The sequence below is a fragment of the Colossoma macropomum genome, unplaced genomic scaffold (assembly GCF_904425465.1).
Source record: "Colossoma macropomum unplaced genomic scaffold, Colossoma_macropomum, whole genome shotgun sequence".
NCBI lineage: Eukaryota > Metazoa > Chordata > Actinopteri > Characiformes > Serrasalmidae > Colossoma > Colossoma macropomum.
Genome location: NW_023494795.1, coordinates 13,480,167 through 13,506,496, shown reverse-complemented (window position 1 = coordinate 13,506,496; position 26,330 = coordinate 13,480,167). Strand labels below are relative to the sequence as shown.

The window sequence follows — 26,330 nt, the reverse complement described above, 5'->3', positions numbered from 1 at the left end:
TTTTATTTTACAAGAAAAGTGATGGCCCTGCTCATTTAATGGTCAATGATTTCTATCAGCATGAAAAGTGAATCTTTCAGAAGAAGGTAGTCATGGTTCTCATCATGTCTGCGCTCAGCAGCCTGATACTCGTTGTGTCTAATCACATTAGCTACAATCTTTCAGACTCGCGCTCCGAAGGGTCCTTTGTTTTTGCCAGCGGAAAGAGATGATGAGTAAACGTTTTAGTCTCCAATCACAGCTTCTGAAGCTCAGAGAAAAAAGTAAAAAGGTGCAGTCTCTAAAATGGGAACACAAACACATGCATGCACATGCACCATCATTAATGTATGTGACCTCATTTATTGCCCCTGCAAGACAACTGCCAAAAGCAGTGTACCCACATTCTAGTGAAAGCAATCACACTGTATAATCCCTTTAGCTACACTTAACAGGAAGCCAAGATCAGAATTCTTTTAATAATACTTGGCAATACACTTAATGCTACTGCCAAATGGAAGGGAGCAGCATGAGGGTGGATATTCATCATATAGTCACTTTTGCAGGACCCTACAGATATTAACATTTTGCCATCAATGCTGATGCTGAAATGAAAGCCCAACATAATTTTATACGGACAAAAATTAAAACAGACCCCAAACGCAGTGTCAGACGCAATGTGAAAAAGTTCTGCAGAAATCAGTTTCTTGAACACTTCATTACACTGAATATGAATCTTTTTTCCTAAACAAAATTAAGATAAATATAACAAAGAACAAGATGCATATTCTAGTGCGGTGGTAGTGTAGCCATTTTATCCGCCTCTACAATGTCTTCATTCTACATTTCTGCATAATGAAATGGTCAAGATGTAAACCCTCATTCAGAGTGGTTTGACCAGAAATTATCTGTTTTACATAAACTATAGCAAATGGCTAAATATAGGTTAAATATATTGGCACAGACGTTGTGACTCCTGATTCCTATCATTACCACTGTAAGGAAAACAAAGTCAGTGAGTTTCTCTACAACAAAGCACTTCAAATCAAACCACTCTGAACAACTTTCTGTACAACTTAATCACTGAATTATGCACAAATTTGGATTCCTCTTTATCCAATATCATGTTTCACCTCCCCCTCTCTCCATCCCTAGCTATCACTAAGCTAGCTCAGAGATGGAAACACATCATGCTGCAGAAGGAAAACGTTACAATTTCTGATTAACGCTGACCTCAAGTGACCTATCCGGCTTTGATTTGATAATGATCTGAGTGAAACCTAATATCTCCAAAACGGTAACTTTACTGAAGAAGGAAAAAATCTTCTTAACTTGTAATGCAAATTAAATGTAACAAGGTAAGTAATTTTACCCATTTTATTAGTCTATTCATTATGAAATTTAATCAGAATACAAAAGATAACTTTTCAAATTATGCAAAAAAAGGAAAACTACTTAAAGAGTGGAGAATGTTTGTGTGACAGTGATGATATATTTTAGTTGTAGATCGAAAACAGAAGAGAGGGCACGAACAAACGCTCTCTCTCAGTTTTATAGTCCCATTCTCAGGAAATCTATACCGGAGCTGTTACTGGATTATACAACAAGTTACACACACAAAAACAAACACATCTCATTTCATGGAAGTTAAAGGAAAAAACCACACACACAAAGAGGGGATAAAACAGAGGGAAAAAAGAGAGACGGAGGGAAGAAGCGTCTCAGAATTCAGCCAACAGTCCTCATGCAAATAACCCCTGGAAAAAGATAACCAGATGTGCTTAATTTCTAACATCTGTCCCTGCATAATCTGAAGAGTGCATGAGCTTGTGAGTATGCGTGTGTGTATGCGTGTGATGATCAGACTCTGTGTGTGTATGTGTGTATGCATGTATGTATGTGTGTGTGTTTGAACAGTTGTTGAATGAGGTGTATGTGTGAGTGCTGTGCACAGCTGAGTGAAGGCCAGGGCTACAGAGTTAAATACAGAAGGTAATTAACAGTCTGTAATGAACACACTTTACAGGTATATTTATGATCACAGAGTTTATCTGTTAAATCCTGCACAATTACAGACTGCTCGAGAACACAGAACCATAGTGATGAAGCCGGTAACTAACTAATATCTAACAAACTATTAACTTCACACATGCAAAAACTATTTTTTGAACATTTCCCTCATTACTTCACTTTAACCCTGTGTTCACACCGGCAGCGACTTTTCGCCTGTTGTCACCCAAATCGCAGATCGCTTCTAAACTCCATGGTTGGTTGCCATGGTTTCACTGATGTCAAGCACAAATTAGATGTGTTCCCACTACAAATAAAAATCCTGGTGAGAAATCGCTTCTGTGCTTATTTTTATTTAATCCCTGTGTCTGTGCAGTCGGTTTGTAAGGAAAACGGTATTTAGTTTTTTGCGATAACTGTCTATTTGCGCCACCATTATTCAACCTCTAGTAGGACTAATTACCTACAAACCAAAAAAGGAGTGCACTGTTTCACAGTGGCAGAGATTAAGTGCGTACTAAGCTGCTCAATGCTCAATTCTTATTGCTAACCGCCACGTCACTTCACTCCTTATTTGCATAAACTTAAACTCTGCTCAACTTTGTCGCGTCACCAACGTTCATGCCACCTCCTGTCGCCAGCTTTCACTGAAAATGAATGACCTCCGACCAACTTGTCGCATCGCTGCTGGTGTGAATGCAGGGTAACACTGGGCAGATGGGAGGGGTTTCAAAGTGGAAAAACGCACTAATTTATTCTTGGGAGATCACACTGCACCGTTTCTGCCTGCATGCCTCCTTGTCACTAAACATCAACAGTGTTGTAACTAAAGGTGGGTGTGAGTGATATGCCAAAAATGTAATTTTGCGATACTTTAAGAAGTTTTCTCTAGGCACAATACATTACAATGTTTTTTCCTGACATCTAAAAGTAAGTTTAACAAAGAGACTTCACACAATGATTTGTGTTCAACATTTCACACATTGTGCTTGATACGTCCAACTGACGAGGCTAATTAGGCTTCTTTGTAATCAGTCATGCAGCAGGGACGTGTACTGATGATATCCACAATATCCTCAGAAAAACACACTGTGGCATATTGTGACATAATTTATCATGGTAACAATAAATATTGTGATATTGCCCAGCCCTCGTCATAACTGTCAATAAGCTGTGCTGGGTTTTGATATGCATATGCAGCCATGTCTGCCACCTGCACTTTTAGAAAGTGACACAGTATTAACTGTAATAAGCGTGGCGTGCCCGTCCAAACAAGCTACACAAGTTTTGTTTATTATATTTTGGTCCGTGAAATTATTCAGGGTACTTCATTTTGAATGGTTATCACAGGGAAAAAAGCTCATGACTCACTGCCTGAGTTTTTCAGTTCAGGAACATTCCGCACAGAAGATGCAGAAGGCGCCCAGCATGCAAAAACAGGACACGAAGCATGCCTCTCATTGAAAGCAACAGAAAAAAGGTTCCTCGGTCCTCAAAAATGCTTAGAGAAGTCTTATCATTGTTTTTCCCCCCAGCACATTTAATATTCATTATATAATTATTTAAAAGTAATTACATAATCAGTGGCAGTACTAGAATCCATTAGGTAATACTGTACATACAATGAACTGTATTTACATTTAATTTACATTCTGTACAGGTTTGAGTCTGCACTTGTGACATTTTTCCATTTGTTTTGAGAAAAAACATTGCAGAAATGCAGAGGATGTTTTTCTTTCTGCAAAACAAGACTGTGTACTGTAATAAGCTTTCAACAAATTCAAATCACAATAGAATTTGCACAGAATTCAACAGAATTTCTACACTAGAAATAATACCAAATTACATCATGCTTTTGTCCAAGAGACAACTGACTTCTAAGGGTTAACAGTCCTGAACTTAGACCATAAACTTGCTGACCTGCTTTCTGCTCCTGACCGAACTGAAAGGTCAGCGATGATTTCATACTAAACACTCAACACATCCTCACTTCCCTTCTTCAGCGAGTGCTAAACTAAGTGATGTTGAAAACTGCTTTACTGAGCAGGTTCTGTCTCATAAAGCTAGAGAGCAGGAAGTTGGAGTGAAGTCTCTACTGTACATATCGTATTACATAACGGACTCTAATACTGTTCTGCAGAACATTCAGTTCAGCACCAGCCTGGAAACACAGGCTACAGTCCGACACACATGCACCATCACACACGGGTGGCGTCGGACAGTTCGGCTCCCTCTGGCTGGGTCATTTCAAGACCGCTCTACAAGAATCAGCTCCAGTTGCTGTTCAGGACTTTCTGTTCTCAATTCTCTAAGCACCACCATTACAGCACATTTATATTGGCATGCAAATCCTGTGTGTGAGAGTGAGAGAGAGAGACAGAGAGAGAAACGATGGAGAGAAAAACATCTTGAATGACCATTTGGGCAGAGATGTAGCTGTCCATGAGAGAATCTTTCCACAAGACGTTGAACAAAAATTCCACAGTCAATCATTCTCATGCTCATTACAGAGGACCATGGCTGCCGCTGGGAAGAAATGTATGACCTTGGATGTGTGTATTTTTGCAATGGAGCATTCCACAACCACTGTCTTCTCACTACGTACTACTTCTTAGTAGGATTGTGACCATTTTGGTAAGATATGCTAATTCGCTAATCAATGCTAGAGTAAAATCATGTCATTTTGGTATCTGGCTTTTGGGTTGGACTGGATTACGATCAGAGCCGATTCTGGCATTTTGTAATTAAATGGGTATTGGTTATGTTAAGCCTGATCCAGTTCCAATCCTTTGTTTCCTGTTTTCCGCATTCTACTTAAGCCAGTATCGTACAGGAAATGTAAACAGGCACTGCCCATAACCTGCAGCAGTGAGGCAGTGAGACAAGTCTTACGTCTGAATGTCTGCAGTGTGGGACTATTTTACAGTGGAATGTGAAAACTTGGAAACTTGTAACCTGAAGTGCAAGTGATTTGACTGTTTATCTAACCATGGCCACGTAAAATGTGAGCCAGCGGCAAATCTAGTTTTGTTTCTGCCATTTACAGCGAGAGGCATGTCTTCAAAAGCAAATTACATGGCAAAATATTTAAGTACATGGTAAAAAAATAAATAAATAAAATAATCAGGCAGGTCAATCACATTTAATCTTAAACCAATATTAAACACACTTAAAAAACTGCATGTCAACAAAAAAACAAAAATGTAAAAAGTCCACAATGTCACATTTTGTACGCATTAAAATAAATTGATTTTAATGTAGTACAAATTAGTGGACTATCTTAGGCTGGGTTTACATTACAAGCCTCATTGCTCAATTGCAATTTTTTGCTTAGATATGAACTTTCTAACGTGATGGTTCACATTCATCTAGGTATGCGACTCAGATCTGTCAACAGTGTGAACGAACTTGTGTCCTGAAACGATCTGCCTGCGCACATCCTAATCAATAACATCACAATAATGAAACACAGCAAAAAAAATAACCAGCAGAACAAGAAAAACATAATTAGTCTCGAACAGCTCTCAACTGTTCATTATTAGAGCAAGACAAAAGCAAAAACAGGCCAGATGTGTTGCTTTTGCACCATTTACTGGCACTAACTCCAGGTTCAGCGCTGCTGCCACGCTAACGCTAAATGATGATGCATGTGCAGAGGAAAAAAAACACAGGGATTCCAATTTGAATGCTCTCATTAAGGTTGCATGACCACAAATGGCATATGTATCCAATTCAGGGCCACATATGGAAGTGGCTTAGATCGGATTTAAAAAGGTCAGATTTGTTTGTCCACACAGCTCTGAAAATAACAGATCTGTGCCAAGGCAAAAAAATCGGCTTTGTGCCACTTCAGCCTGGTGAACACAGCCTTACTGAAATGATGTAGCTCTTCTATCTATGAAAACATAAAAATCAGAATCGGTGGATACTCAACATCAAAGTACTTAGATCAGATCAAGAAGCAAAGCGCTGAATTAGGATAGCCCTAATTTTTAATTCCAGAATGATTCAAATTGTTTTTAATAAACAAGCTTGTTCTCTTCATCGTTTTGCAGTAACGGAATGTATAGATCTCACAATTTGCAAAAAAACTGTTAACTGAAGGGAAAAACTGACTAAAGTGTTGCTGTAGGAATAATGCCAAAACTCATACATTTTATTACCTTGTAGTAATGTGAATCAACACGCAAACCTTTCAGCTGTTCAAACTACCTTTGGCCGAAAGATGTTCAACATGTGCTTTTAACAACAGTTTGAAAGAAAACTGTCAAATCAACATTAAGGCAAAGCCTGCTCTTCCTAACATGAAGCTGACTGATTGGTAAAATATACCGAACATATATTAAAGCTGTTTAATAGCTGTTTTGTGTTTGTCTGTATCTGTGTTTGTCTGTATCTGTGTGTGTGTGTGTGTGTGTGTATATATATATATATATATATATATATATATATATATATATATATATATACACACACACACACACACACACACACACACACACACACACACACACACACACACATATATATATATATACATACACACACACACATACATATATACATATATATATATATATCACACATATATATATATATATATATATATATATATATATATATATATATATATATATATATATATATACACATATATACATATATATATATATATATATATATATTTACACACACGCACACACACACACACACAGACATTTGAGGACAAAGGCTTCAGCTTATAAGCCCATAGGTCCTGCTGAGATGGGGTGGGACGAACTCTGCGATGACCTGTAAAAAATGGTTCTCATTACCTGCCTAAAGAAGAGCCAAGATGTCCCTCAAAGCTGCAGCTGGAGTGCAGTTTGCTCGCTGGCCCTGGTCTACCCTGTTCCACCCCTTCACCCTCAGCGACTATGACATATTAACACGTTCATACACCAGTCGCCATGTGTTAGCATGGAGAAAAAGACCAGGTTCACAGAACACAAAAAACTGGCAATTTCATAATTTTCCAGTCGGGCCTCAGCCAAGAAGATAAATCAAAGAAGCCCCCCAACTCTGGTCTGTCTGGCTTCGAGTTACGCAAGGGAAAAGTCGCAGAAAGACTGTGGATGTGTGCGCGTTTGTTACCTGGTTGAATCTGCGTGTGAAGGCCACAACATTAGGAGCTGAACTGTGCTTCTCCTTCTTGTTCCAGCCACAACTTGAGAGTTCCTGAAAAACAGAAGAACATCAACTGAACAACATTTCACTTCAAAGGAACCCAAATTAAGAGGCTCTTTTAGAAAAGAGAAGAAAAAAAAGATTTGTTAGGAAATGACAGAGTGCCAAAAGACTGAAGAAAGCACTCCACTGACTTTCATCTTAAAAACAAGCTGTATTCTTTTAACACACAAAACAATGAGACAATTACCCAATCATGTAAACAAACAAATGAGAAGTGTGTAAAGAACAGGATGTAAGCTCAGCCACAGGCACCAAGACGCTTCCTGCAGGAAGGGTATTAACACAATGAGAGAGAGTGTGTTGAATTATTGAAGGTAATTAAGACATTCTAATGAAGCTCAGTTTGTCCGATCATACAGCTGTAACAATGTGCTGAATTTAAATGGAAAACAAAAAACAAAACATTTTTTAGGGCCAAATGAGAGCAAAATGAATGTAATTAATCACAATTTGTTATTTCGATTGTTTGACAGCTCTAATTAATATTAATATATACTATTAAATAAATAATATTTTATCAAATCATATTAAATGAAGTTATATTAAAAATGCTAAAATGGTAAAATTGGTGTAATATTTTTATTGTCTATATATCATTACTGTGTAAGCAGTCCCTCCTGTCACATTTTGTATTCAGAGATAATTGAACTGACTCAAATCATAGTGAAACGCAAGACGTAATTATTGCACTGAATCAATTCCTAAAGGATTTAAACTGAACAGTTGGAGACGCAAGCTCAAGTCTTTAATAAGTGAGGCCCTATGACCGCACAGAGGCATCTCTGAAAATGAAAAAGCACCACGGCAACCGACAGAGCCCACCGTCTCTTGTCTAAAAATCTGTCCATCACTTCCATTCTCTGCTCTCATTTAATTAACCAACACTCACATACTGGGATCCTCAAAGATCACCGGCTGCCAATCACACAGGCAGAGGCACAATCTCTAATAAACTGTTTAAATTCAAGCACACTCAAAGAAACTAAAAGCCCTCAAGCTCATAACTGAACTTGAGGTGCCCTGACCAAACTGGGCAATGTCCAATGAATACGATCCTCCCTCTCTCCTCATCACTCAGCACAGTGCTAGCCAACACAGGAGTCTGTTAGCTGATGGCACAACTGGCAGTTAGTGTTCTCCTCCAAGTGCACTGAGCTGTCCAGTGATGCTGCTTGGTTTGTAAAGATGTGGAGATGTGGCTTCACATGACTTCATCCTCCCAGTTTCACAACATTGTGTGACAGAAGGAGACACAGCTAGTGAGTGGAACTGGTTATGACTACACTGCAGAGAAAACTGATAAAAAAAAAATCTATTTTCAGAAGTTCTAAAACAAATTTACAAGGTTTATTCTTTGAGAGATGAGTGGTCGTGTAGTAAGATAAGGCACAAAAATAACCTCTCCCAGGCTTCCACAAGACTGCATTAATGAAAGGTTCTGCAGGCCTTCTAGTGGCCATTCCATCGGCGCAATGGATAATGACGATGTTTCTTCCCCCCATACATCTTTCAGATTAACTAAAACACTGCTGGCTCTCTGTGTGAGATGTAGAGCTGCTAGTGAGCAACGAAAGGTGAAAGGGGAGTGGTGAGAATCCTCTGCTGTAAAAATTCACAACTCTTCACAAAGACAGCCATGCAAAGATAAAATGATCAAATGAACAGCACAACTGCAGCTTATTATACCACAATAAAAAAAACATGTACAAAGTTTGCCTTGTTTGTTCACTGCTAAAGAAGTAAATCCAATTCACTTTCAGTTTGGTAAGTCACCCACATTTGCTAACGAAAAGAAAGCATGAAAAATGAGTGACCCTGAAAATAGGCCAGCTTCTGTGAAAAGGAGGTAATGCAACAGGCCTGTCTCATTTCTGAATGTTACATAAGATACAATTAAAGCTGCAATGTGTAAGATTTGTTTGTTAAAACAAAGAATTCGCAACACTGAGTCAAGAGGGAAAAGTTCTGCTAAAATAAGGTGTTCTTGTGCTGCCTGTAAAGAATGAAATATTCATTGAAAATTCAGAGGCGTTGGGTCGGATTTGGCAGGAGTTTTTCAAACCACGTCGGGTGTTTTTACGTACTGATGTTTTTGTAGATTACTTAATTTTTCTATCTTTTAGAAAGAAAATCTATTGCAACCGTATGAAACAGCATGATGAACTTTCTATGCTGCTCTGCAGGGTAGGGTGATGAACTCTTTGTGAACTTTTATACCTCATGTAATATAAGTGGTGGACAACTGAAGGAAATAACTATCCTCAGCAAGCCGTTATAAAATAGTATAATGTAGCTCTGTTCTAGCGAGAGATTGTGAGAACAGTGGCCCTTTATAATCTCAGCCAGTAAATAAACAGTTTTTATGAGCCCATCCTTCAATGGGAAATAAGGGGGACTTTTTTGAGCTAAAATCCTGGAAAAAAACCAAAACAAGATGCAGGGTTTTTTTTCAGACAAAGCTGGACATGGTCAAAAAATTTACATGCAAATCATGACCTATTTGTAGCAAATACTAGCAATTTTAGATAATCAATGGGTCCCAAATTATACAAAGGTGAAAAACTGAATTTGAAAATTTGAAATTTTCTGCCATCCTTTCAAGCTTGCTTGAAATTTTTATTTTTGATTGTAATATAAGCTCTTTATCGACGAACTGCGACAAATGTTTGGCTCGATATGGGCTCGTTTTACTGAGCAATGTTGATGAGGGCGTAGCTCACAGTGCTGATCTGCACAGTGCTGAAAGTTAGTGAAAGGAAGGAGTGAGATATCAATACAGAGACATCAGAACAGCAAACCCAGCCGTGCTCTGCTGTGTCACCTGCAGGCAAAGCAAAAAGCATAGAACTGAAGAGAGTCAGCGCTCTAATCATTTATCCTACCCACCAAGCGGTCCTAACAAGCATGCACATATCATTCGCACAGCATAGTAACTCAGTGTTTCAAACATTTTTTTGTGTTTTTGACAGTCATTTAGTACAGACACAACTTAATATTACTATATACTCTACTTACTCCCTCAGCTTAACATTACTACATACTCTACTTACTCCCTCAGTTTAACATTACTACATACTGCACTTACTCCCTCAGCTTAACATTACTACATACTGCACTTACTCCCTCAGCTTAACATTACTACATACTGCACTTACTCCCTCAGCTTAACATTACTACATACTCTACTTACTCCCTCAGTTTAACATTACTACATACTGCACTTACCTTCAGCTTAACATTACTACATACTGCACTTACCCTCAGCTTAACATTACTACATACTGCACTTACCCTCAGCTTAACATTACTACATACTGCACTTACCCTCAGCTTAACATTACTACATACTCTACTTACTCCCTCAGCTTAACATTACTACATACTCTACTTACTCCCTCAGCTTAACATTACTACATACTGCACTTACCCTCAGCTTAACATTACTACATACTCTACTTACTCCCTCAGTTTAACATTACTACATACTGCACTTACCCTCAGCTTAACATTACTACATACTGCACTTACCCTCAGCTTAACTTACCCTCAGCTTAACATTACTACATACTGCACTTACCCTCAGCTTAACATTACTACATACTGCACTTACCCTCAGCTTAACATTACTACATACTGCACTTACCCTCAGCTTAACATTACTACATACTCTACTTACTCCCTCAGCTTAACATTACTACATACTGCACTTACTCCCTCAGCTTAACATTACTACATACTCTACTTACTCCCTCAGCTTAACATTACTACATACTGCACTTACTCCCTCAGCTTAACATTACTACATACTGCACTTACCCTCAGCTTAACATTACTACATACTGCACTTACCCTCAGCTTAACATTACTACATACTCTACTTACTCCCTCAGCTTAACATTACTACATACTCTACTTACTCCCTCAGCTTAACATTACTACATACTGCACTTACCCTCAGCTTAACATTACTACATACTGCACTTACCCTCAGCTTAACATTACTACATACTCTACTTACTCCCTCAGCTTAACATTACTACATACTCTACTTACTCCCTCAGCTTAACATTACTACATACTCTACTTACTCCCTCAGTTTAACATTACTACATACTGCACTTACTCCCTCAGCTTAACATTACTACATACTCTACTTACTCCCTCAGTTTAACATTACTACATACTGCACTTACTCCCTCAGCTTAACATTACTACATACTCTACTTGCTCCCTCAGCTTAACATTACTACATACTGCACTTACCCTCAGCTTAACATTACTACATACTCTACTTACTCCCTCAGTTTAACATTACTACATACTGCACTTACTCCCTCATCTTAACATTACTACATACTGCACTTACTCCCTCAGTTTAACATTACTACATACTGCACTTACTCCCTCAGCTTAACATTACTACATACTGCACTTACTCCCTCAGCTTAACATTACTACATACTGCACTTACCCTCAGCTTAACATTACTACATACTGCACTTACTCCCTCAGCTTAACATTACTACATACTGCACTTACTCCCTCAGTTTAACATTACTACATACTGCACTTACCCTCAGCTTAACATTACTACATACTCTACTTACTCCCTCAGTTTAACATTACTACATACTGCACTTACTCCCTCAGCTTAACATTACTACATACTCTACTTACTCCCTCAGCTTAACATTACTACATACTCTACTTACTCCCTCAGCTTAACATTACTACATACTCTACTTACTCCCTCAGTTTAACATTACTACATACTCTACTTACTCCCTCATCTTAACATTGCTACATACTCTACTTACTCCCTCAGTTTAACATTACTACATACTGCACTTACCTTCAGCTTAACATTACTACATACTCTACTTACTCCCTCAGTTTAACATTACTACATACTGCACTTACTCCCTCAGCTTAACATTGCTACATACTGCACTTACTCCCTCAGCTTAACATTACTACATACTGCACTTACTCCCTCAGCTTAACATTACTACATACTGCACTTACTCCCTCAGCTTAACATTACTACATACTGCACTTACTCCCTCAGTTTAACATTACTACATACTGCACTTACTCCCTCAGCTTAACATTACTACATACTCTACTTACTCCCTCAGCTTAACATTACTACATACTGCACTTACTCCCTCAGCTTAACATTACTACATACTGCACTTACTCCCTCAGCTTAACATTACTACATACTGCACTTACTCCCTCAGCTTAACATTACTACATACTGCACTTACTCCCTCAGCTTAACATTACTACATACTGCACTTACCCTCAGCTTAACATTACTACATACTCTACTTACTCCCTCAGCTTAACATTACTACATACTGCACTTACTCCCTCAGCTTAACATTACTACATACTGCACTTACCCTCAGCTTAACATTACTACATACTGCACTTACCCTCAGCTTAACATTACTACATACTCTACTTACTCCCTCAGCTTACATTACTACACTGCCTTACCCCAGCTTACTTACTACATACTCTACTTACTCCCTCAGCTTAACATTACTACATACTCTACTTACTCCCTCAGCTTAACATTACTACATACTGCACTTACTCCCTCAGCTTAACATTACTACATACTGCACTTACTCCCTCAGTTTAACATTACTACATACTGCACTTACTCCCTCATCTTAACATTACTACATACTCTACTTACTCCCTCAGCTTAACATTACTACATACTGCACTTACTCCCTCAGCTTAACATTACTACATACTCTACTTGCTCCCTCAGCTTAACATTACTACATACTGCACTTACCCTCAGCTTAACATTACTACATACTGCACTTACCCTCAGCTTAACATTACTACATACTCTACTTACTCCCTCAGCTTAACATTACTACATACTGCACTTACTCCCTCAGCTTAACATTACTACATACTCTACTTACTCCCTCAGCTTAACATTACTACATACTGCACTTACTCCCTCAGTTTAACATTACTACATACTGCACTTACTCCCTCAGCTTAACATTACTACATACTCTACTTACTCCCTCAGCTTAACATTACTACATACTGCACTTACTCCCTCAGTTTAACATTACTACATACTGCACTTACTCCCTCAGTTTAACATTACTACATACTGCACTTACTCCCTCAGTTTAACATTACTACATACTGCACTTACTCCCTCAGCTTAACATTACTACATACTGCACTTACCCTCAGCTTAACATTACTACATACTGCACTTACTCCCTCAGCTTAACATTACTACATACTCTACTTACTCCCTCAGTTTAATATTACTACATACTGCACTTACCCTCAGCTTAACATTACTACATACTCTACTTACTCCCTCAGCTTAACATTACTACATACTGCACTTACCCTCAGCTTAACATTACTACATACTCTACTTACTCCCTCAGCTTAACATTACTACATACTCTACTTACTCCCTCAGCTTAACATTACTACATACTCTACTTACTCCCTCAGCTTAACATTACTACATACTCTACTTACTCCCTCATCTTAACATTGCTACATACTCTACTTACTCCCTCAGCTTAACATTACTACATACTGCACTTACCTTCAGCTTAACATTACTACATACTCTACTTACTCCCTCAGTTTAACATTGCTACATACTGCACTTACTCCCTCAGTTTAACATTACTACATACTGCACTTACTCCCTCAGTTTAACATTACTACATACTGCACTTACTCCCTCAGCTTAACATTGCTACATACTCTACTTACTCCCTCAGCTTAACATTACTACTTAGGCTATCAAAATATCCCAATTATACTTTCAATGCTTATAACATTTTTAATTTTACCATTCCACTTTAAACAGGGCAGCAGTTACTCTCTGGCATCTGAGGCATTTTAACTGCTGCATTATTTAAGGTGGAACAGGCCATCAAAATATCCCACCTAAAGTTTAATGTAGGGAGCTATCTATAAATATGTGCTACGGTAGGCCATTTTGACAAGGTATCATAATTTGTCAGAACATCTCCAAGCTAAAACATAGAGCGTCAGAGCTCAAAGTAAGAGTCAACACTAGCTTGGCTTTTCAGAGGTGGCGACTCAGGAGTGATGCTGAATTGGCTTTTTTTACTGCTGGACAGGTAAGTTATGTTAGTTGTTTGCTACCATTGAGATTTTGAAGCTGTTTTAGCTATACAGCTAACATTAGTGGCTAATTCACCACTAATGATTACTTAGCTGACCGTGCCTTTTGTGCTTCAGAGTTCATTCTGTGTTTGGAAAACTTGTAATTGTGAAATTGTTTTAGCTGTGTAGCTAACGTTAGCTGGCTAATTCACCAATATTAGCCAATTACTTTGCATACCTGTGGTATGAATAGTAATGTTAGTTAGCTATCAGTTATCTGCGGTGAAGCAGGTAACATTTTTTTCCTCAGTTATGAAAAAGAGCAGCTCAAACTAATCCATTCTGAGAAGCAGACCGCAGCACCACTCACACCAAAAAAACGTTCTTCTGCACATTTTGTGCAGTTACATTTTCCACCAGAGAGGTCGCCAATTCACCAAACTTGCCAAACTTACAAAGTGCACCTTTGAAACGGCGAGGAAAATATATGGCAAATACATTGTGAACATTAAATAGTGCAAGAATAAGTACAGTCCTCTTTTCCAAATGAGCATATGTTTAAGATGTTAGTGGTCAGCGTAGTTATAGTATGTATGCATATTCACATACAAACGTCCTGTAGCCATCGGATAATGAGAGGCAGACAAAGATATTCCCCTGAAGAGATTAACCACACACACAGCTGTAACTGGTAACAACAGAGACCACCGGGTAGTCATAGCACCACACACACACACACACACACACACACACACACACACACACACACACACACACACACACACAGTCTTAAGACTATAGACTACCTACTCACCAAGACAAAGCCAAACACACACTCAGAGACATAATAATGAGTCAGCAACTTGCCAATGGAGACTGCAGCATAGCAACACACACACAAATACAGATGTGAATGAGACCCACACACACCCACCCGCGCACCTCTGATTGAGTGTGTGGGTTGCCGTGTGTTCCCCTGCGCCTTTCACCAGGCCAAAGAAATCATTCTTGACAAAGAGCTAAGTTTTTCCTAACAGATGAGCCTTAACTAATGACACTTCCAGAAATCTCTCTCTCTTACACACACGCAGAAAGAGAGAGAGAGAGAGAGACACAGAGAGAGAACTGCAGGGGGCTAGTCAGCTAGAGCTAATTATAAGTTGTCAATCTAGTAATCATATAGCCAGCAGGACAGCGTGGGACACAGCGTGCTCCATCACTGAAGCAAGGACAAGACTCCACACCCATAGAGAAGCAGTCAACATTAATACCACAATACACAGCATGACAAGCGCACAGACACACACAGAGCATTATCAAACAGCTTAATTCTAAAAAAGAAAACTCATTTCTACATCTCCTTGTGTTGCTTTCATTATCTGAGAATCTGAAGGAATGAATGTGAATTTTCATGAAAGTTTCATTAAAAACATCTAAAGTACAAAAAAACCCATTCGGAGGGAGAATGTTCAACTCTGCTGATGTACAGTACTGTGCAAATTCATTTCCATAATGTCCAGTCAAAATGCTCATTAAGTACGTTCATTTTTCAGAATTAGGAAAAATTAAAAATATTTAACAGAAAATTACACCAAAATAACTAAATATATTATCAAAGTATTCAGCATTCGATGTGTGCACGTTTTGTCTTTATTCAAGCTTTTATTGTTTGTAAGAGGCTTGCTTGCCGTTTTTCATAGAAATCTGCAGGGAGAATTTTCCACAACTCCAAAGTTCAGTCTTAGAAGATGCAGCTGTAGCACAAACCAACTAATGTCAATTATAAATTTAGACTTATCAGTCCATAAACTTTACTCTTCACATCAAATATCCAGTTTTCACCGTACTGGTGCAAGTTTCTTCTTTTTGTCTATTTCTGTTCCTATTGCCATTTACGGCATCTCATCAGCTACACCTCCTTTCAGACCCATAGCGTGGAGTTGTCTTCTCACAGCGGAAGGATGGACAAACACCTGTGGATTTTTCTAGATCAGAAGCAGCTTGATTTTCTCCTCTCTCTCATAGATGAAAGCTTTAAGTGCTGTTTATCTGATTGTGGCAGTTTTGGCCCAATTTTCTTTTAATAGTTTTTTGAGTTTTGAAAACTCCTGTTTTTGACTTTCCCCTTCCTCCTTCAAGTGTAAATCTCCTTTAGCCATTTTAGATGCGCATGAGAATGAAATTTGCAAGGCAGCTGAGCTGAGTCTGTGTAGTTGATTGTGTGAATATTAGGGTCTCTGAATGGGTCATAATGTCAGTGAGAGCTTTGGGAACAGCTTTTGTTGGGAGGACACAGCTGTAACTGGTTGGACTTAAGAATGTAGGGATGGAAGAGTTAAACTATACTTAGATAATTTCCGGTTAAATTTATGTTTCCTGATTTTTTCTGATAAGTAAAAGTTAATGAGCATTCTGACTGGAAAATGAATAACCACAATGGGTGGTTTCTGACTTTTGCACAGTACTGTACGTATGTATAAGTGAAAATTACTATTACTACTATTTACAAGAAGGCCCACAAAAACTGCTGTTGAGCCCAACATGCTGACCCCTCAGCTCCAGTCAGAGCAACTTTGCCACAAACATTGCAAAAGAACTCCCAGAATATCATTAAACAACAATGCTGTCATCAAATAATAACAACATACCAAACATGCATAGCCAAAAGTCAAATACTGTAAGAAGGGAAAGAGCAGAAATGCCTGTGGTTCTATTCACAGGGATATTTAGTCTCATCTAAAACACATAATACCAGCAGGGAATCCACAGAGAGACAGAAACCAAAAGCAGCTCTCCCCACACACACACACACACACACACACTTCACTCTTTTATTCCTACTTTATTCCCACTGAACCTTTAAGGGCTGTCCAGTGCCCACCCTCACAATCTCTCCAACAGAACACACTCTTCTGAACTAGTTACTTGGATGTTTGAGATAGAGTTAGGGAGGGAGAGTGGGCGCAAACAAGATGGTTCAACTCTCATGTGCATCTCCAAATAAAACCATCTAAAATCACTGCAGCACCTCTGAGTAGTTTTTGCAGAAGTACACAATGTAACTGTGGTGCGTTTTCCAATAAACAGGAACTTACTGTTCAGACCCTCTAACAAAAAAAAACATATATTACCCACTGGATTACTGGTTATTTCTATTTTATTTTGTACAACCTTTGACATTAAAAAGCCAAAATATATATATTTTTTTTTACATTTTAGTGACCTCTTTCATTTAATTAAAGGTATCAAACAATATACCATGCTTGTATGATTTTTTATAAAAATGTCATATACACTGTTTTTTTTTTTGCAAGAGCTTATTGTTAACTACCTGATATTGGAGTCAATAATCACTAGAGATAACAATCCATACCGTGACAATGTGCATCATGAAAATACCAATTAGTGATGTACATTCTGACAAAGCTCACATTCAGGCACTGATGTTTTAGAACAGCAAAGTAAACAGAACAGAACATATCTGATGAAGCATTAAGAATACCTGAATAGTGTTTTCAGTGTTCGAAAACTGGCACCTCGAGCAGTTACAGTACTTGAGTTACTAAGCGCAATCTAAATCACAATGTACTGTGGAGAATGAGCAACCTAATGAACACACTAATTCTGCCAACTAAGGAAAACAGATTATTTAAATACCAAAGTTTTCGAACAACAAGCACCAACCAACAAGCCAAACCAACATGTTCATTAGTAGACAAAATAGATACAGTTCTTTATTTTTCCACTGGAATTTTTCATTAAAATATCACAAGAATATCAAATTGTGAACTCTGAGAATCTAATCATGGGCCAAGTGTATCATTACACACTTAACTTTATGCCTCACTTGTGCTCCCACAAACGCTGACATGTCTTGTGGGCATTTTCTTTTTTTTCTACAACTTTCTCAAATTATACTATATGTATAAATGCATACCACAAGCAAAAAGCATGATCTCTCATGACGCGCTGAGGTAGCATATGTGAAAAAGGGCTTACACAGACAGAATGGAGCAGTATCGGAGCAATGCTGGAGCGAGAAAAAACACAGACGTTCCACCTATTTCAAGTTTTATAGGTTATCAGATCAAAAACTGCATATCAGAGCATCCCTAGCAGAGCCCTCTGTTCTTATCTTTTCTTTCACTTGCTGATTTGCAAAACATAAGTAACACAGATGCACAGAAACTGATCCACATACAGTGTATTCCCACCTATCTCAGAACGCTGGATATCACTTTTCCAGACTGAGACAAAAGAGATGTGAGCGGGCCAAACTGGGACAAGGCCCATGGGTAAAACAGTGCAGGGAGGGGGATACATGTACAGTACAGCCTACTGGAAGGCATGCTGTAGCTGGCTTGAGGTAGAAGAGATGATTATTTAAAAATGGAGTCAGACACTGGCTCTGGAAAACTGGAGAGCAACCACCAATCCACACAATGCAACCCATCATGGAGAAGACAGGCAGGAAAAAGCTCAGCGGATGCATTAGCAAGAGGAGAACAGAGATAGGTTAAGTAGGAAAAATCATGTTCAAAGTGTTTTATGTGCCTGAAAAAAACAGGAGAGGGCAACGGAGGATTTCTGAAGGCATGAGAATGGAAAGTGTGCTGGCTTCAGGCAGCAAAATTCTTATTTTTCGTTGTTCCATAACAGCTATGATTAGTCCTCATTACCCTGAGTCCACCTGTTCCATAAACTCATAACCACCAATAAACACAAAAACACAACCTCAGGCTAAACAAGAACATGAGGTCCGTGCTGAGGCAACAGTGATGAAACTCAATATCACTGCATTTTACAGATATAGCACAGTATCACATTATTTATTTAAGTCATGTCATCATTATCTTATTGTAGAATTCATTTCTTCCCAATCACGTTTTCTATAGGATATTGCATGATGTATTAAAATGATTTTGTACTAATCAGCATTCATTTTTTAACAAAATAAAAAAACAAAAAAACAATGACTACAGATGATATACATCCCAAAACTTGCACTCCTTCACTATGCTTGACTGGTGATTGCAGACATGGTTCGAATAGCCTGTGATCCCGTTTACACCTGGTCACTTCATGCGTCTTGAGTATCAGGATTATATCTGGATAAGGCCAAATGTAAACACATCCAAGACGCATTTGAAACAGATACAAATCCGATCAATCAAACCACTTTAAGAGGTGGTTGTGAGACATATTTAGCCGGATGTTATAGCAGTGCAAACACATCCATCTCTCCAAGACACCCCCCCCCCAATACAATCAAAACTCCTCCCTGTGAGGAAGATTAGAACATGTTGATGACCAGATGAAACGAAATGCTAAAAGCAATATGAACAGACACTACTGTGTCAGACAAACTGCAGAATAAGCTGACCAGATAAACAACTGATAACTGGTTGCCGCGTAATTTGCATATTCCGTCCCACACAGCAATGGATTTCAGTTTGACAAACCGGAGATGTATTTGACTTCAAAGTGCAAATGCATGGGGCTAAAATCTTACCTGGATACAATCCAGATAATAGTCACATGAAGTGACCAGGTGTAAATGGGGACTGTGTTTTGGCAGCACACACAATACCTTCTGTTACCTCCAAAGATCTTAAACTTGGACTAATCTGCACAGATTGCAGTGGACAAATTAAATACTGATAGATATTAAATTACATTTGGCTTTGGAGACTTCTGTGCAAATTTCTGTTAAATGTAATTTTTCTTGTTTTTTTCTTCCTGATACAGAAAAGTGAATAAACTTGTACTTAATTGCTGTGTTGATTGATCTCAGACTTTTGCACAGCACTGCACACAGCACTTAAGTTTTATTGGTACTGCTAAAACTAAAAAGCAGTATCACCATTGACATCAACACTGATATACCAGCGTAGACGATACATCGCTCAACTAGTGCTGCTACACTACGTCTTTATCTATTCCTATGCCTAAAAATGACCTAAGGCTAATAAAGCTGTACAGAATGTTTTTCCCAGAAGCGATGTACAGTGAATTCATGTTCCAACCCTGTTTTTTTCTCTATGAGTTTACAAGGCAACTAGAAGAGAAATAACAGATATGTACAGAACATCCCATCTGTTATAGGCTCACTATATAGCCAGTTAAAATGAATTCTCATATGATACAAATCACTGTATTTAATGCACAGGCTAGACAAATAGAGCCAAAATGGTCATGTTCTCCATAAAAGAAAGTGCAACACACAAAAGCTCCAAAACCATGCCAAGTTCCTGTATCCCTCTTCATTTCCCAGTACCGTTTTCTGACCGTAACTTTATACTGCATTTATCGAGTGGGCAATCATGCCTGAAACTGTGTCGTTCAGGTTTTACTGCAGTATCATCATGATGTGATGGTAGTTCGATTAAGCACTGGAGACATGGCACAGAGCGGAAGCCTGTTATGTGTTGTACGGGCCCAAGGATACAGTGCCATGTTCCCGCTGCTGTTGGCTTGGACGATCTCTCGTGTGCGTGTGTGTGTGTGTGTGCGCGCGTGTGTGTGTGTGTGTATCGGGCTTTAGTGAGCCCCCGCTGCATTCTTCACTACATTACGTGTCTCTTATAACCATGAAACGCTGCTCCCTGTGAGCCAGAGCAGCACAGCTGAGCCAGGATCTAATGCGCTTCTGACTGTGTATCGTAACCATGCAGAGAAAACAATGGCTCCCATCAATTCCCAGTTACGACAACACGGAGCTGCAGCTGCTTGGCATTACAGTGTGTGTGCGAGAACCATATAGGATGAGGCAAATCCAGAGGCAGGCTGACTGTTTATCGATAACTTGGTGTAAACTTAGCGAACAAAGGTATGGGTATCATCTCTGGTAGATGCTTTGTAGATATATATTAATTGTAACAGAACTTTTAGTCGTACGCAGAGATGGGGAGTCACACTTGAGAGGCATGTTGCAAGTCTTGAGTCCAAGTTGAGCCACCAGTCAGTCAGCCTTGTGACTCGACTCAGACTCTAGACTTACAATGTGAAATGTCAGCATGAGAAAACAACACAAACAAACCTAATTAAATTAGAACTAGCAATCTGGTAATGAAACAAACCTTTAGTTCCCAACCTACGTGTGACTTTGTGTGCCAATTCTGTTAGGTCATGCGCAATCATTATTGCAATGCTGTTCCTGCAGGTTCAGGGGCATCAGGTATGCTAGCAATAGCTGAAGCCGTCAGCTAAATTAGCTTTTATGCTAGCTAGCATACATGCTATGCAAACTACAGATTTCAAATTGTTTTGCCTCTTTTCTTTAAAACACTGTATTTGCTCTCTGTTGTGTCTCAGTTCTGCCCTACAGACTGAAGGTGTTTCTATTACGTAAGGCTTGTTTAAGTCAGCCTGACAGGTTTTTAGTGGCAGTTTACTTTGCATAGTGCAATGCCTGCAGCAAATAACGAAATTAAAATTCTCTACTAAAGAATGAATAACCTTTGTTTTTAATAAAATTTTACACTATAAATACATGCTTTCATTCGGTAGCCTAAGAATTCCAACAAAAATGTGAAGATACTTGTGGCAACAGCAGTACATGGGAATGGGGAATAACAGGTAGATTACTTTCGCTCATATAAAACAGTGGCTAGTTCAGATAAGTCACAGAGATTTCAGGACTGTGGTAGACAAAGACTGTGCGCCTCTTCTAGATACATCCTTCTGAGCTTTGCATCATAACTATAGGGTTTACATCCCTAACACATTGTTGACAGTGAGCTGTTTCACCAGAGATTTTAACAATTAAAGCATCTGTATAAAATCTGAACGGGATTCTGAAAATAAAGTATGACTATAAAACATGTTGCAACAGTACTAGCCACCATCTTAAAGCTACAATTTCATGCATTTTTGTTCATTTTTTCCCTTTTTTTAATAAGGAACAGTATGTTATCCACTGTCAGAAACTACATAAACAAGTCCTCCCTTGTTTGAAATAAGAATTTGATGTAGTATGTAAATACTCTTCAAGTTCCAAAGCGTGCCGTTCACTCCCCTGTACACACAGCATAGCGGCCTGGCTTTCTAGAAAGTCAGAAAGTCAGTGCTATTTCTCATTCCAAAATCACCCTAACACTCCTCCATCCCTCGAGTGAGTCTGTTTTTTTTCCACACTGACAGCCTCTGCGTGACATGAGTGACGCAGCAGTGTGACAGAAACAGCTCGCACACAATGTCCATTCATACACAGTGTATGCGCTGCAGAACAGTTCAGCAGACCTACATACTGGAAATCTCACAGATTCCAAGTTCTGCAGATATTATACACAAATAGTCTCACATCGTCCATTTTGCCGTACGAATAAAAAGTTAAAAACACATGTATTTGTTTATACTCGGCAGATTTCTGGCTTTTGATCAGGTAATTTCAAGCCTATACCTACCGAAAAAAGCCTGTGTAGCACAGAATTAGATTTTGGTTTAATAACAGACATTTTGTAATTCCTGAAATGAAGTGCATAACACCTTGTTCATACATTCAAGAGACAAAAAAATTTATAAAGAATAAATCATACAGAGTGGGTTTTCTCTGATATGTGAGCAAGAAGCAGGAAAAAGAAAACCTGGAGCGGAGTGATTACAGAACACTTCCAACATTTCCAGACAAACCATACAGGGTTGCAAAAACAGACCATTTTGAATTCTTTGCTTTTGTTTCACCATAAAACCCAATACATTTACAAATGTCTATCTATCCAGCAGTTCAGCCTCACTCATTCACGCTGAAGTTATTTTGAAGAGTCTTTCATGCTGAACCGCTTTTTGAATAGGACACAAAACAGTACAGCCAATCAGAACACAGCTCATTTACATTTATCAGACAGGATTATTTGCCAAACTGTTCCATCAACTGTTAGCCAAAATTGAAGTGGACTTAATGATTGGTCACAGTTTGGATCCACAAATTTAAAAAAATAATAATAATAAATTTGCTCCAACACTCGTCACCAAGTCAAGTCCTGTAGCGTCAGCCATTCTGCTGTTGTCTGTGTGTGTGTGTGTGTGTGTGTGTGTGTGTGTGCACGCAAGTGTGAGTGCACATGCATGTGCGTATAATTAGTGGTTTAAATGCAATCCAGTGAATTACATTATCTCCACCATCTCCCCCTGGCCTGGGGTTCCACCAGGCTCTCCTTGCTGTCCCATCAAAGCAGCACCAGGAGCCCTGCTGAACACACAGGCCACACATTAACAGAGTATAACCAAAACCAGATCCACTTCAATAAATCCAATCTCTTCACATCCAACAAATCTCTCTCTTCTCGTTCTCTCTCTCATTCTCTTTTTACAGGTTTTCCATTCCTCGCATAACGGATCAAGCAGCCAGCTGACCTTTCAAAGATAGAAAGGTCACTGTTCCTCCACAGCAAAGGACCAGTGAGCCAAAAAAGGATTTTTTTTCGGCCAATATGATAGTGGACAATTGCTTACACCTTGTTGTTGCCAATACTTATTAATCAGTAATTTATCAAACTGTAACCCATAAATAAAGTGCGACAAGCATAACCTGGATCACTGATTAATTTTACCCAGCCGTGAGGCAGCTAAAATAAACACTGTATAACACACAGCTTCATATCGTCATAGAAAAGTATTTTCAATAGATTAGAACACTCTGGAGCCTAAGATGACCAGGCCCAACGCCAAACGTCAAATTAAGGGGTTTAACTGCGTTCTCTGGAGTGATGAAACACCATCCAGTACCTTTAGGAGAAGTTGGAGTGGCCTTTGTGATCCAGAACTAATCATCCAACACCAGTATGTGACCGCACAAATGCTCTTGTAGTCGAATGCAATCAAATCCTCACAGCAATGTTCTAAAATCTAAAATAAAGCCTGCCAAGAAAAGTAAAGGCTATTACTGCAGCATAGGGGCAGAACACCCTATCATTACATTCACTGGGAGATACAGAGTTAATACTTTTATAGAGATTTCAGGAGAAATGTTGCATGCACTGGTGAATACAAACCTATAGTTTAGACAAATGCAACATTAGGAATTTAGTCCAGGGACTCTTATTGGTATAGCAGTAGAGTTTCTAGCTGAATGGGTAAATGGACTTCTAGGCCCAATCCCATTTCTTACTTCTACCCCTACCCCTTGTTTTTGAGTGTCACCTTGCCCCTTAGAACTGAGTTACAAGGGGTAGAAATCTTCCCACGAAATGGGACCTTCAAATAAAAAGAACATTACTTCATTATCAGGCTACTAGCGGTGCTCTGTAGGTGACCCTGCCAGTCTGCAGTGATAGCAAAGGAGGGTAAAGTTCCGATTTTTTATGCTTGTTATGAAGAAAAGGACCATAATACATTAGTTATGCTTAGAATAATTTTTTAATGGAGAAAATTCTCACATTTGTGGGTTTCTTTGGTCTCTTGTTCAGCCATCTTGCCAGTTTTTCTTTTTTTCTCATAACACTCCGCTTGGAGCATGCCCTTGAAAAACCTCTGTTTCGAGGGCCATGTAGCCCTAACCCTTCATCCTACCCCTCTATCTCAACAAAAATCAGGACACCCCTCCCCTAGACGTAAACGTGCAAAACGGAGGGGCAGAGCTAAGTGGTAGGCAAGGGGTGAAAATGGGATTGGGCCCTAATCTTCTGTTTGGGGTAGCACTCTCCGTTTTGTATTTGAGTGAGTTTGAAAAAAATGTAAATGCCATATACTAGAGACTAATTGTGCACCAGTGAACACTGAGCTAAAATATTGGCCGTAATTCAAATATTTGACTGATAATATTAATTATATTTGGTCATTTACATGTAAATAACATGTGGGCCGCTGATATATCAAAGTACTAAGGGTCTGTCTATTTTTGTTATTGCCACAGTGCAATTCTCAAACCAGTGGAACGCCTTGTGCTGTCAATGTCTCCAACACAGACTGTCTGGCCTGAACACACACATACAGTCATCCATTGACAATTCCAGCGTGAATTATTGAACTCAGGGTTTTAAAGCCAAGTCTGCCTGTCAAACACCCTCACACAGCACAGCCAGAGATAAATGATCAGAGGCCATTTTGTCGGTAATTATGTCTGTTACGATGTGTTTTATAAAGCTCTTTAAAGACACAGTTTACTTCGTAACAGAATATTTTAGCCTACATACTCAGTTTTCCTTCAGACATTAAAAGACATAAAACGTCATTAGCCTATAAGTGCAATACAGCAAAATAACATTAAACAGAAAAGACTGCCAGTTCCCTGATATCATGGGGATTATTAGGATCAAAACTGCAGAATGAGTTTCCATCCTGCCCTGGGCAGCTCAGTAAGAGTCAGTGTGTTCATAAACAGCACAGTAAAACCACAACGTCAGGGTACAGAACTCATGCCTGCTGGGTCTGCCTGAATGTATGCATGAGGTAAACTGTAATCTTTACTGTTTAGCACTGAAAACAGATGGAATTCATAATGACGTTTTCATTGAGTTAGCTATTTAAGGGCAGCTACAGTTCCTTAAAAGCATGAGGTCATGCTGGTCCTGGGCTCTGAGGTAACAGCAGACATAAAGGGCTTCAGTGGAAAGACGCAACAGGACAGCCATCACTCTGTCAGCTCTGGGTCTGGGGTAAAGGTTTAAAGGCATAGTCTGGCCAAAAATCAAGGTTACATAATTTCCCCTTTATCCCTAGTAGAGTCGATCAGCCAAGATGTGCTTGGTGTCCACAGATTGCTTCATCTTTTTGCCCTGAAGCCAACGAGTAATGCAAGCTCATACATGAATTAGCATTGAGCAAACTGTATGCATAATTAATCACACACTGCCTCAAACCACATCAAGTAGTTTCATATACACTTTCGCTTTCTTACACTGTATGACATACTGTTATGTAAAAAAAATAGACAACAGTATAGCCCCTTTCACACACAAACTTTTACCTATGAATTTAAAGGTACTTAAAAGGGAAGTGGGGTAAAGTGAGACCATAAGCTGGAGTTCAGG

At 38.9% G+C, this 26,330-nt stretch overlaps 1 protein-coding gene across 2 annotated transcripts in view; it reads right to left on the bottom strand.

The window, feature by feature from the left end:
* The window catches only part of ralgps2 (Ral GEF with PH domain and SH3 binding motif 2), a 158,439-nt gene that overhangs the window by 78,801 nt on the left and 53,308 nt on the right, over nt 1–26,330 (bottom strand). For both annotated transcript variants that reach the window (XM_036581540.1, XM_036581541.1), the window contains exon 6: nt 7,123–7,206. In XM_036581540.1, coding sequence (XP_036437433.1) covers nt 7,123–7,206 — 84 coding nt within the window. The remainder of the gene's footprint in view (nt 1–7,122; nt 7,207–26,330) is intronic.